General features: G+C 32.1%; 1 protein-coding gene across 3 annotated transcripts; it reads left to right on the top strand.

Annotated features, from left to right (window-relative positions):
- The first annotated feature begins 5,116 nt into the window (after positions 1-5,116).
- Positions 5,117-8,522, top strand: LOC104240748 (F-box protein At4g35930). 3 transcript variants are annotated; one of them, XM_009795629.2, is made up of 6 exons: positions 5,117-5,274; positions 5,869-5,918; positions 6,082-6,608; positions 7,517-7,591; positions 7,690-7,799; positions 7,880-8,522. In XM_009795629.2, exons 3-6 carry the CDS (start codon positions 6,222-6,224, stop codon positions 8,139-8,141), a joined length of 834 nt encoding a protein of 277 aa, XP_009793931.1. In that variant the 5' UTR covers positions 5,117-5,274; positions 5,869-5,918; positions 6,082-6,221; the 3' UTR covers positions 8,142-8,522. The 3 variants fall into 3 exon arrangements, with proteins under 3 accessions (XP_009793931.1, XP_009793930.1, XP_009793932.1); XM_009795628.2 differs by having other exon boundaries at positions 6,074-6,608; XM_009795630.2 differs by lacking the exon at positions 5,869-5,918 and having other exon boundaries at positions 6,074-6,608.
- The last annotated feature ends 4,919 nt before the right edge of the window (positions 8,523-13,441 follow it).

Here is a 13,441-nt window from a genome sequence, read left to right as displayed (position 1 = left end):
TTTTTTAATGACCACCTATAAATCTGGTTATTTTTTAAGTTCTCCCAATTTTTTTGGGCTTTGAGAGTGTTATGCAACCAGGCCTTTTCATTTGGGCCTTGTGAGCATCTTTTGTTTGAGGGGATCTTTATACAAATAGCTAGCCGTACTTAATGTTTTATTTTTTAGCTGGTATACATAAATTATACATGGTGATACACATATTAGTGGTGATAAAATAGATTAAAAAAATAGTTATCCACCCATTATCCATTAAAAATGGGTTGGATAATAAACTTTTTAAAAACGGACCAAATATGGATAAGAACCATATTATCTACTTAGAAAATGGATAACCAATGGATAACTAATGAGTTTAACTTTTATATTTGTAGAGACTCAAATTGAGGATTCCTTAAGTTTGGGAGATTAGGAATTCTCCCAAAAGTGATCATATTCAAGAAGCCATGGATAATATGGATATTCATATTATACGTAGGTTAACCCATTTTTATTAGCATTAAATATGGGTCAGGTCCGATAATTTATTCATTTTTGCGTTATCTGTTTTGTACCCGCCCATATTCGACCCGTCCATATCCAACCCGACCCGCCAGTTGTCACCCCTAACACATATTATATATTGTCTGGCTATTTTTAGTTTAGGCGATTGGGTGAGCGGATATTAAGATTAATTCTTATTATTATTATTATTATTTATTTATTTTTAATATGGTCGGGGCACGGATTTTCTCTCGCTACTACTGCATGTTTGGTTTTAATTCGACTCGATAAAATATGATGTTTGATTTATCAAAAATCATTGAAATGAATTCAAAAGAAAGATCAAGCTAATTGTGATTGCATTTTTCTTCTAAATTTATTTTTGATTTAGTTTATAAATGTCTTCAACAGCAGAATTTAACTACTAAGGCGTCACCATTCAGTATTAATATAGTGATTAAGAGGTCAGACTTCGAATTACAATATCAAATGTTCAAGCAGTCTTGTCACAATTGCACAATTGAACTTAGTTATTAGTCTTTTTCAATTATGCTGGAAATAGAAAAGTCTTACTATTTTGATAAATTTTTGAAATAGAAAGGACAATTTTTTCCATTTAAACGGTCCTTAATTCATTGACAAGTTTTATTCGTGTAGGAAATAAAGAAGTAAGGACAATAAGCGTGATGGAGCCTTGGACTATCATCTTTTGTGTGAATGAAATAAGTTTTCAAAAATAGATTTTTTATATCTTACCAGAACAAGACAATATCGTACAATTACACATACTTTAGCCATAGGCGGATTTAGCTTATAATTCCTGAGTTCACGTAAATCAGTAGCTATTGCTCAAATTATGTATATACATATGCATACCTACTTATAACAATAAAGGATCACCGTTAAGTTTCGGCAAAAATCTTATACATGTATGTGTGTATACCTTAAAAATAATTATAATAAATAATTTGACATCCTGAACACTACAAGTCTTAAGGGTTGCTGGTAAAAAATAATAATGACGGCCTCGTCGCATTAAAATCCTGGGTCCGCCTTTGTGAATATGTATTAAAAATTTTATTAAATATTATTAATATTTAACCGCAAACTCTTATTATTATATACTCTTTCTAATCCACTTTACTTGATTTTTTAGGTTTTTTTGTGATCCATAATATTTGACTTTTGTAGATATCAAGAAGGAATTAACTTCTTTTTTCCAAAGTTGTTGTTAGACTAAAGAAACTCGAAGTGTTTGTTATATTTTCAATAAATAAATTAAGATTGATATTGTTAATTAATACTAAAATATTGATTCCTTAATATATGTGAAAATAAGTAAAAAATCAATTAAATTAGATCAGAGAAAGTATTAACTTGAGGTCGTCGTATAAACTCTTAAATTCAAATATTTGAATTGACTATTGTATCTCTTCTTTTTCTTGTTACCTTGGAGATGCCCTTAATATTTAAGATGTTTCATAATTCATACAAGTACCAATAAATAAATAAAAATCCTACACTGTTCCTACTTAAGAGAATCCAAAGAAAAATAAGACGTACAACATAAGGTCTTTAATGTTTTATCCCTTTAATATTCCTTTCTTCACCTTGGATTCCTGTCTCAACCTGCCTCATTGCCATTAGTTGGAATATATATCTTATTTTTGAATTTTAATATTAGGCTAACTGGATACATTCAATTGGGTCAATTACATAGAATTATTAAATTAAATATTTTATTAAAAATCACTAAATTTCCTAAATATCAATTCAACCAAAAACCAGTGAAGGTTTGCCTGAACTCACTCAATCTAGTTTTAAATGAGATTTTTTTCATTCTTATACACTATTTAAAACTTTATTATCTTTAATGTCCACGTTTAGTTAATTACCCCGCATAAGTAAGTTTTGTTTATAAAATATATACAATCCACCTTAAAAGGCTCACAATCCATTATTCGTGCCTTCAATCAAGGGATTTAGAATCTCAATAGAACCCACCAACAATAATATTGAACAAACAATTGAATTTTTGAGAAAGTCTTGATTGATATTACAGTTGTGCTAATAGCATCAACACAAGTTGATATTCTGAAAGTTGATTCAAAGCTAAAGTAATTATTGCAGGAAATAAAATTTTCAATAACGATCTTATGTGGCGACACCTTTAATCGCCACCAAAAATAGTATTATATATTGTTGTTTAGAGTATCGACCTACCTAAAATTTATTTTGGTGGTGCATTTGTTTACAATATTGGCTAAAGTATTGACTTTTCTCATAGAAAATATTGGCAATCCAAATTATTAATTTCGCAACAATATTGTCAAACTACAACAACAATTGCAGTTGGATCAAAAGTATAATTGAGCAAAATTGAAGTTTTAGCAGATTTCAAATTAAATTCAATCACCTCCAAACTTTAAAGTGAACTTTGTATTAGTATTTTCTACAAGAATCTATGCTGCCCAGTTAATTTCTCACACAAAATTCAAATTTCACATAAAACTCAGTTTCTCCGAAGTGCGTGTGAAACTTGAAATTTTTCCACCAAAATCATTCAATTCCCATCAATATTCAAATTTTTTCCGTTCAAACAAAAATAAATCAGTACACATGAGTTGATTTGGAATTTATTCTCTACTTTTCTTTCCTTAATAAATCAACTGATCAGAAAAGAACAATGTATAAATTTCGTACAAATTTAATGCAAATTTGAATATCTACAACAACTTACATAGTAAAAACAAATTTTATACAACTAATTATATAATATACAACTTATCTACAACTTTCATGCATTATTTTTTCCCCAGTTAAATACATCTAAAATATCATACAACTTAAATACAATTTTTATACAATATGTCTTTTGTATATTTTGTATCTGATTTATACATAGTAAAAATAAATTTCATACAACTAATTATATATTATACAACTTATCTACAACCTTCATACATTTCTACTCAGTTATATACAACTACAATATCATACAGCTTAAATGCAATTTTATGCAATATTGTTCAACTTTCATACAGTATTTAAATAAAAAAATATATAAATAACAAAATATAATTTTTCTACAATTTTACTTCAACTTTACTACAATTTCTGCAGTATAATACATGTCATGTCTTCTTCTTCTTCTTCTTCTTCTTCTTCTTCTTCGAGTTTCAATCTGAAATTCAGCCAAAATCAGGTCTAATCTTCACCAAAACACCCTCAAAATTGAGATATAAACTTCAAACCATATTCTCAATTATTTGCAAAAACACTCAATATAAACAAATAATAATTTTTGAAAACCCAATTCGAATTCAAAGTTTCAAAGCTTTTTAATGGCTGTCAATAGTGGAATTGCTGCTCTCTTTTTCTTTGCTTTACATTTCTGGAATTAGGGATTGAGAGATAGAGAGAGACGTAGAGAGAATTTCCAATTGTTTGCAAAAACACCCAATTCAAACAAATAATATTTTTTGAAAACCCAAATTCGAATTCAAAGATTTTTAGTGGCTATCAATGGTGAAATTGCTTTTCTCAAGCAAGATACGTGGGGGAGGGGCAGGGGCAGGGGGGAGTGGGATACAGAGAGAGAAACGTGGGGGAAGTGAGAGTGATTGTAGGAATTGATTAATTATCCTTATCCTAAAAATATACATAATTGGTAATTTTGTATATAGGAGGTAATTAAAGCGAAACTTGAGTAGAGAGAGTAATAAAGTTTCCAATAATGTATATGTACGTAAAAAACCCTTTTTGTAAAATTTTTAAAATTATTTCACATGTTAGTATTTAATGTTCTTATTGGTGTATTTATTCAATGATGATTGATAGGATTGACATATCTGAAATTCTGAACTAGAGAAAATTATTTCGTCTACTTCTCACATATGGATTATTGATCAAATAAAAGAATGAAAAAAATTAATAGCATAGAAAGCCATAATTACTTTATTAGTTTGAAAAAAATTAGATGCATATCACAAGGAACACCAAAAAATGCTTTCATATGGCGAAGTCATATATATCAAAAGGATGATCAACTGAACACTTATTACCAATATATATATATATATATATATATATATATATATATATATATATATATATATATATATATATAACCTATAACCATTACGAGTATAATTAAAAAAAATGGATACATTTAAACTATAACCATTACGACAAAAAAAAATCTTATATTCTCCCTCTGAAAATAATTTTAAAAAATACGGATAATATCTACTATAACAACAACAAAAAAATCTAATTACATATCAAATTGCAAAATCAAATTTTCCCTCCCAAAATAAAATTTTAAAAAAGACAGACAATATCTAAATAAAATTTTACAATCCTAAGTCTGCCGCCATCTACGCCGTAGGAGACTATGCCATGTCAATATCGAACCTCGGATTCCTACTTTGAGCCCAAAAAATCCTATCAACACATCCAATAAGATCTCGTCACGTTGCAGTCAGATATCAGTTCCCCACGAGGGCCGGGCCCAGTCCCCCAAGTTCACATACGTGGTCCCCAACTTCATCAGTTATTTTATTTTATTATTTTATTTTATATTTGGTAACAGTTGCTGAAAAATTTGGCGGGCATTTACAACAAATTCAAATAATTTTTTTGCTTAATTAATTTACCAAAACCCTAAATTACTTACTCCTTTTCTCATTTTCCCTCCTCTTTCCTCTTCCCATTTTCCCTCTTCTCTCCCTTTTTTGCTAGGGTTTTGGCTTCTCGCCTTTTTTAGTCCATTTTTCCGCTTCATTTCAGGTTCGTAATTTTATTTTCTCTATTTATTTTTGTTAAATTTATCTTGGATATATGTTCTAAAAATTCATTTTTTTGGTTTTTTCTCATGGATTCTGGTTTTGTTTTTCGCAATTACTTTTTTTTACTTGTATTTTTTGTGGAACAGTAGAAGATTCATAAAATAGACCTTAATTAGTTAAGGATTGAGGAATAATTGTTGTTTTTGTCAGATTCATTTGGCCGACCTTAATTTGTTTGGGATTGAGTTGTTGTTTCATAGGGGCAGATGGTACTGTTTATTGTACTGGCTTGGCAGAACCCAATAGCTTTGGCTCAAATCTTGTATTTGTCTTAAAAATCCATTTAATATGTATAGATTATAAATTTAGAACCTAGTAACTCCGAAGGGCTAGAATCTAGAACCTACAGATTTTAAATCCTGAATCTTCCTCTGTTGTTGTTGTTGTTGTTGTTGTTATTGCATCTTTTTGTTGAACATTTGAAGTTCTGTATGTATATTTTTGACACTTGTGCCTTAGCATATGCTTCGTTTGAGAAATCTTTCTATTCAGTTTAGCTGTGAGCTTTGGCTGATTTTTGTTTTCGGTTCTGTAGGGAAATAAACTGGAACTGATTGAAATTGGTGAGATTAAGTTAATTTTAAGGTATTTTACTTTATAACCTCTGAGGAATTTTATAATCAGTTAATTAAAGCTTCTATTTTTATGATTTTTCTATTATGTTTGTGGTAATTAGTTATTGAACTTTTTGGAAAATTTGAAAACTTTTCCAGTAGTGATGATTTTTTTTCGGAATTTAGCTTTGCAGGTGAATGTTGAAGGGTAATCCAAGTTAGAATTGGTCTGGATTTGATAAATAATAATAAAAAATGATTAAAGTCGAGATATTTGGAATAAAGGTGATAAATTGATTAATTGCTTGGGAAGTAGAGATTAGAACAGAATAATATGGGTAAAGTGTCACCCAAAGATGGTCAATCCAAAACCCCAAAACAGAAAAGGCGGTCGAGGAGTACAACGGGCAAGTATCTGAGACCAGGTGCTTTGGCACAGCTTCGTTACACTAAGGTTTCGGCCGCTAAATCCTGTACGGATCTTGGGAAGAAAAGGGTGGCGGTAATTACTTCAGATGAAACAAAAGATCAAGTTGTGCTTCAAAATAATAATGTTTGTGAAACTCCGACAATTTTATCACCCGTGAGGTTTTGTTATGGTGGTATGCATACACCCATTGACGTATCCAAGCAGAAGAATTTGCAAATGACACCAAAGACACCTGGTGCATTAGAGTGCACATCGGAGTCAAGGCTCGAGTCTCTTCCAATGGATTTACTGGTATAGAGTGTTCTCATCCTTTTCATTTTATTTATCATATGCTATACTTGTATGTTTAATATTCTGATAATCATTTTGTTCCACTTGCATGTTTTGAACTGTTTGACTTTGCAGTTTGTTTTACTAGTAAGACTAAAAAAGAAATATGCTTCTGTTAACTATCTTGGAATTGTTCTTGTGTCAGTTTTGAATATGTGGAAAGTATAATGTTTCTCATTTATAGCATCTGATTTCATTAATTTGTTTGGAGAACTTTCATGAATGAAGCTACATAAATGTATCTCATCCACAACACATCCTAGCGGCTAGATCTCTTTGATTTTCCCTGATGGATTGATGAATGTCATTTACCCGCAAGAATATGAATCCTTTCATGATGTATTTTGTGTCCAGCCACCTTTCTTTTTCCTTTTGGTTTCACCCTGCTGTCCTGTCCTATTGGCTTCCTGGATAGCATCACGCAGAGGACCTGCTCACTCTAGGTTTAAATGTGTAAGTAACCCGAATTTAAGATAACTTAAAGGTAAAAATGCTTCAAGAAGAAAAAGAAAGAAATTATTTGACCTGAATAAATTTGACGGATTACGCGATCAGCTGAAAATAGCTGATTGGAGAAAGTTATGACATGTATTTCAAAGACTATTGGGCGATTGATTATCAAAAACTATTGGGTGTTGTGAAACATGAAAAGTTAGTTGATCTTTGCGTGTTTTTCTTTACATAGAGTCAATAAAACATCAAAATGTACTCATCAGGAGAAAAGTATAAATATGCTCTGTGTTTGCTGAAAATTGGTCCTTAGTCTTGGCCCTTGTGTATTTTTTGGGAAACTAGCTTTTTAAGTTCTCTGTTTTGCTACATTCAATTGTCTGGTTTAAATGACTGATAGATTTTACTTTCTGATTGAGGTTAAAATACTTTGCCATCTGCACCACGACCAACTCAAAGCAGTTTTCCATGTCTCTCAAAAAATCAGGAAGGCAGTGAGTCACTCGCTCACTATCTCTCTTTTTCTCCATGTTTATCTCATTTTAGACATGGAAAATATATTGGAATCTAATCAGTCGTACAAATTAAATAGGTAATTCAGGCAAGGCTTTTCCATTTCAATTATACTACTCCAGATAGAATGCGGCAGGAGATGTTAAGAACCATGACTCCTCTCCCCACTGATCACTGGCCATTTGTAAGGTAATATTTTAACTCATTGCATCCTCTAGATGGCTATTAGACATGTCTGTTGAATTTTCTCATATACCACTCACTTGCAGCAAAGACGACGGAAAAGGTGCATGGCTCCCCTCTCCTCATACTCCTAAGGCTCCAAAACATGGTGCACGTCCACCATCCCGTCTCAAGTTCACAGAGATGAGGCAAATTGCAGCTGTTCTTTTCCAAGAGTCAGTATTTCCTTCAAGATGCTTGGTTCCATCTGTTATACAAAAGCCCCTATGCAAGTCCTTGGGGTCTAATAGAGTTCTATTCTATGAGGATGAACTATGCCAGGCTGTTGCTCAGAATAAACTCCGTTAAATTCTGGTGTTCTTGTCTCCTGATATGTGTATAGTAGGAATCTTATCTCCATTTCATCTTTGATAGCGATATGGATCGGGTGCAGTTTTGTAATATTACCCAGGGCACTCATTGAAGGTGGTTGAAGATTGCTAGGTCTAGAAAAGGTTTGAAGGTTCTTGCGAATAATATGGAGACTGGGCTTGTGTATAGTTCTATATAAGTTCTATTTATTTGGTTTTGGGAGTTGCTTGTCTGTTACACCCTTCATATTATCTACAAGAGTTGCGTTCCGAAGCTGAGAAAGATACTTAATAGAGGGTATTCCACATGTGTGAAGCATATTACATATTGAAATAAAGTAACTTTTGAATTTCTCATCAATGTTGCATTTTCTATTGATATCTTGCAACTGTGTCCAATTTCAAGTAAAATTAGAGTACACATTGTTACCGATGGGTTCTTGTAATCAAATACTTTTCAATGAGTTTATTGATTGTTTGAAAACATAATGGTGATGCTTTAGGTATACGAGCAATCGAGCATAGGAATTGCTGTTATTTCTTTAGAGCCTTGGATATTAGACCTGGTAATTTGCAGAACTAATTTACCAAATCAAGATCTCCAAACATTAGATTATTGAAATAGATTCAACTTTCTAACTATAATTCACGTAGACTACTAAATAATTATGGTAATTAATAATATATCTTTCTCGTGGACCTTTTAAAACTAAAGTATTCAAAAAAATTAAGAGTCAGAAGAACTGACTTTGCAAAACGGTACAAGTTGAGGTGTCATTTTAGATGTAGAGACTATTAAACTCTCACAATCAACATAGATGTACACACTGACTTAAAGTTGTAAATGTGTCACATTAATCACATGCATAATAGAAAAAGCAGGGGAAAAAGTGGTACTTATTAACTGGAAAAGCTAATCGACGATTTCGATGACGATCCTCTAGAGAAGTTGGTGTTCAACACCAAAGCTGGTTAGGAATATTTTTTATCGTACACTTTTTAAAAATAAATGAATTATTGTATTAAGATTCATTTTATACTGTTCAAATTCAAATTCAAATTTGCAGTCATATATGCTTGCTTAACTGAGAATGATGTGATAGTGTTCATGGTTTTTAATTTATCAGTTTTCCAGATTTTTGCGTAAATTGAGGGAAAGGAGAATGATATATACGGTAGGAATTAGGAGCTGTCAAATGTCATTATTATTTCCGAATGCCTATCTTTGGTAGTTTATAAATGGAAATTAGTTAATTGTAATTTTTTTTTGGACCAAAAAAAGGTATAGATAGGTAATTTTTTTTCTTTTCGAGTATTTACTTTTTTATATTTTAAATCTGTTTAGTGAAAATCATGGATCTTTCTTCTTCAAAGCATACATCTTCTTCCAAATTGAATTTTTAGGGAGTAAATGACTTTTTAGGGATACATACATAAGGATAATTTTGGAAAAACAAATTGAATTTTTTCTTGATTATATAAATGGATACTTATTTTGAACCATAATAAAAAAATAAATTAGTCACTTATTATGAACCGGAGAAAGTATTTTATTTTAACTTCTTGCATGAAAGAGACTTAAAGAAGAAGAATAGAAGGGTATAGAGGGGATGGTGAAGAATAGTCACAAAAGAATCACAAACTGTAGAAATTGGTAGGAGAATAGGGGAGTAGGGTTTAAACATAATAGTTCTATATTTAGTACAAGATCTGATCATACATTAACAGGGGCGGATTTAGGAGGGCGAAAGGGTGTTCACCCGAGCCCTCTTCGTCGAAAAATTACACTGTATATATAAGACAAAATCTGTTTTTTGCCTTTATATATTATGTTTTGAATCCCTTTGACAAAAGCCAAAAACGTAGCTTAGTGGTCAAAGAGGTTCAAAACCTTTGTAAGGTCACTGGTTCTATTCCCACTACTTGCTAACCAATTCTATCCTAATTTTTGACCTCCGCACCCTCCTATCAAGGGTCAACATTAATATTATATAAATTATCACAAACCCAACTTATTATTATGTCTAAATTAAAATAACTTTTTTAATATAACAGAACATTTTTATAAGAGTAAATAAAAAACTATTTTAAAACAATAAGAATATTTCATTCTGAATTAACACATAAGAAACTTCAGAGTAAGAGTTATAAAATTAATCAATAAAAAAACTAGTTAAGACATCTTTCTTCTATGTCCCACATCACCTGATCAAAAGGACAACCATTTTTTCTTCTCTCCAAATTAACTTGTTATTCATTTTTTCTAATCATAGTCGAAGATAGGATGACAACTGCAAGATCGAATATACAAAATTAACCTATTAGAGTTCGTTCCTTTCGATATCAATATTAGAGTTTATAATTAAATCTTGTATGATTTCAATAAGGTTCCTTCTACGATAATTAGTCGACGACAGCAGTACACAATATGAAATTGATGCTCGCTAGACAAAGATAGTATAGTATGATTATCGTTTCCACAAAGATTGAATTTAAATAATGCTCTAGTAATTCTTGGTTTAACTGCTATTCAGGATGATCAAAACTTGATTGGAATGATTAGGAACTACTAAAGTAAAGTAATTGACAATTGACTGCAAAGAACTAGAGAGTAGAAGAATTAGGTTTTTATCAATGTGAGGAATAAGGGTCATGTCAGGATAGGTGCAAGATAGCTATTTGGAATTCAACTCTAGTTTAATTCACTCTAATATTCTAATGATTCTCACGAATTCACTCGATAATTAGTTCAAACGTGTAGTCAAGACTCCTCTCTCTTGATTAAATTTTAACCCTACGAGGTGAACTAATATAAGCACTTTGAACATATGCAAGCATGCGTTCATGGATTAGTCTTCAGGAAAACGTCTCTCGAATATTCTCCTAACTTGATTTAATCAACAATTCGACAAGCTCTTTCGATTGCTTAAGAGAATCACTGAGTTAAACCAACCAAATAATGTAAAGATAATCACCAAAATATTCCTCTTGCGATTAAATAAATCGGTGGATAAAGTTACAACAATTCAAAGTTCCATAAACGAATTTAAGCAAAGAACTAGAGTTAAAATTCACAAATATCAATCAAAATGTCATATCCGTCAAACCCTAAAGGAAACTTCTCCATAATCATGGAAGAAGTCGGCACAAAAATAATTAAAGAGTAAGAAAACATCAATTTAACGTTATAATCCAAACTCCCCTATTGAATTGATGGAAAGATGATGAAATTCTGTGTGTTGTAGTCTCCAATGATCTCCCAAAGCTTCTAAGGTCAAGAGTCCATTCAACGTCTTTTAGGTGTATTTATACTATGTAGGAACGGGCCCGGATGAAACTACCCTTTCCAATCCGAAACAGAAAAAATACTCTAAGAATTTTGTACACACGCGCTGCATCATGCACCGTCCCATACGGGGTGCTAGTGGGGAAGTTTAGAGAGCAGATTCTGACAGGTAACATCAAAATTATACTACCTCGCTGCCCCATGTAGCGCGACAGTAGACTTTTCTCAGAATAATTTATTTTCTTTATTTTTTGATATCCAGACTTGACTCTCGACCCCCGAACGCGATCCCGATTTAATCCCTTGGGCTTTTACTCAGACTTGAAAGCTCGAACTTGTTCGATTTAGCTCCGATTATCTTTTTAACTGAGAATCACTTACTGCAAGGCATAATACACATGATAAGTACAATTAACTATCATTCAAGCTCAAACACAAGTAAAATACAATAATTAGAGTGCAAACTACGATTAAAATACGGGATTGTAGTCTACCATCAACACCCCACACTCAAACCAATGCTCGTCCTCGAGCAATCAAACTGCACTTCACATAAAGACGACCTTCTTATCAGACAATTCCCTAACACATCATGCCGACAATATTTAAAGCAGACTAAGCACCCTTCCATAACATCCTAGCCTCAAGACTCGATTCACACTCGCCACTTATTTCAAACCTACTCATTTACTCTAACTTAGATGCCAAAGATATTACCTTTTCTTCACAAATCATGTGCCCTCACACAAACAATAGAGAGTAGTTCCACACACAATAAATTTCAAGAACACTTAGGAACTCAAGATAAAAAGAATTCACTCACTCTCGCAATTAAGATTTATGTTCCACAAAAGACATACCATAGGCTTGCCCGTAGTGTAATACTCTACTAATTGAGCTCATTCAGTCAAAGATCAAGTAAGACTTAATTTGGTTGTAATGTAGGTTTCAGGACGGGTAGGATACATTTGGATATAGTGACTACACCTCTCTAAGCACTTTAATACATACAATTACACAATTTAAACCCCACACTTGTGTTGAACCAAACCCCAACCTTCACACATTATAGCATCAAGCTCCTAATTTCTTTAAGCACAAACAAGATGAGAACTACCACTAGCCCGAAATCAATTTCTTTTCTCTTCTAATACATGCACAACTTCTTCTTTTTTAATTCCCTACAAGTGGCTCTCACAATTTTTCTCAAACATTGCACCTTTCTCCTTCTTTCTCAGTTCCACTCAAAACCCAACCGTACCTTCACTTAACCTTTAACAAGCTCATAAAAAATTCAAGTGCTCAAGAGAGGTAAAGGTTAAATTTTTTTTGGTCAATTCAAACAAAAAAAGGTCAGGCTTGTAGTGTGGTTGCCAAAGAAAATAAGATTACAGGCTCTAATGGGCTAACTAAGATACATATTAATTAGGTGGGTAAGAATATATATGTAGCTCAACAAAGAAACGCCTCTATCATATCCTAGATTGAATAAGACTGCTATTTCGCTTTGCAAACACACGGGACAAGTTCTAAACATCAATTGTCATGCACATGATATCACAAAAATCTCACACACACATTACCATATAACTCACTTAGGACTGGATCTATCTCGGCTCTCTAGTCAAAGCAGTTAACCAACCTCAAAATCAAAAAAATTCAGGCACTTATCCAAGAGTCAGAACTAAGCCTAAGCGTCACGACTAAGACACTCACTACTTTCAAGGCACAACAAAGTCAAGAAAAGTCATCTCCATTTAATACATAGCACAAGACTTTACAATTCCTAACAAAAACAAAACTAACTACACCCGGTTCAAACAAAACCCTTGGAAAAGAACCACGACACAAAGAAAAACCAAGGGGGAATTGTTACACTATCTAAGAAAATAAAACAAAAATAAATGAGTATTTTTTTCTTTTCTTCGACTTTAATCCCTCGAGAAGACAGTCGAGGACATCCATCGTCCGGAAAAGTCACAAATATTTTTTTCAATAAAAAGAAACGAAAA

Source organism: Nicotiana sylvestris, chromosome 9 (assembly GCF_000393655.2).
Source record: "Nicotiana sylvestris chromosome 9, ASM39365v2, whole genome shotgun sequence".
Taxonomy (NCBI): Eukaryota; Viridiplantae; Streptophyta; class Magnoliopsida; order Solanales; family Solanaceae; genus Nicotiana; species Nicotiana sylvestris.
The sequence above is the reverse complement of the archived record's forward strand: the minus strand, read 5'-3'. Positions and strand labels throughout refer to the sequence as shown.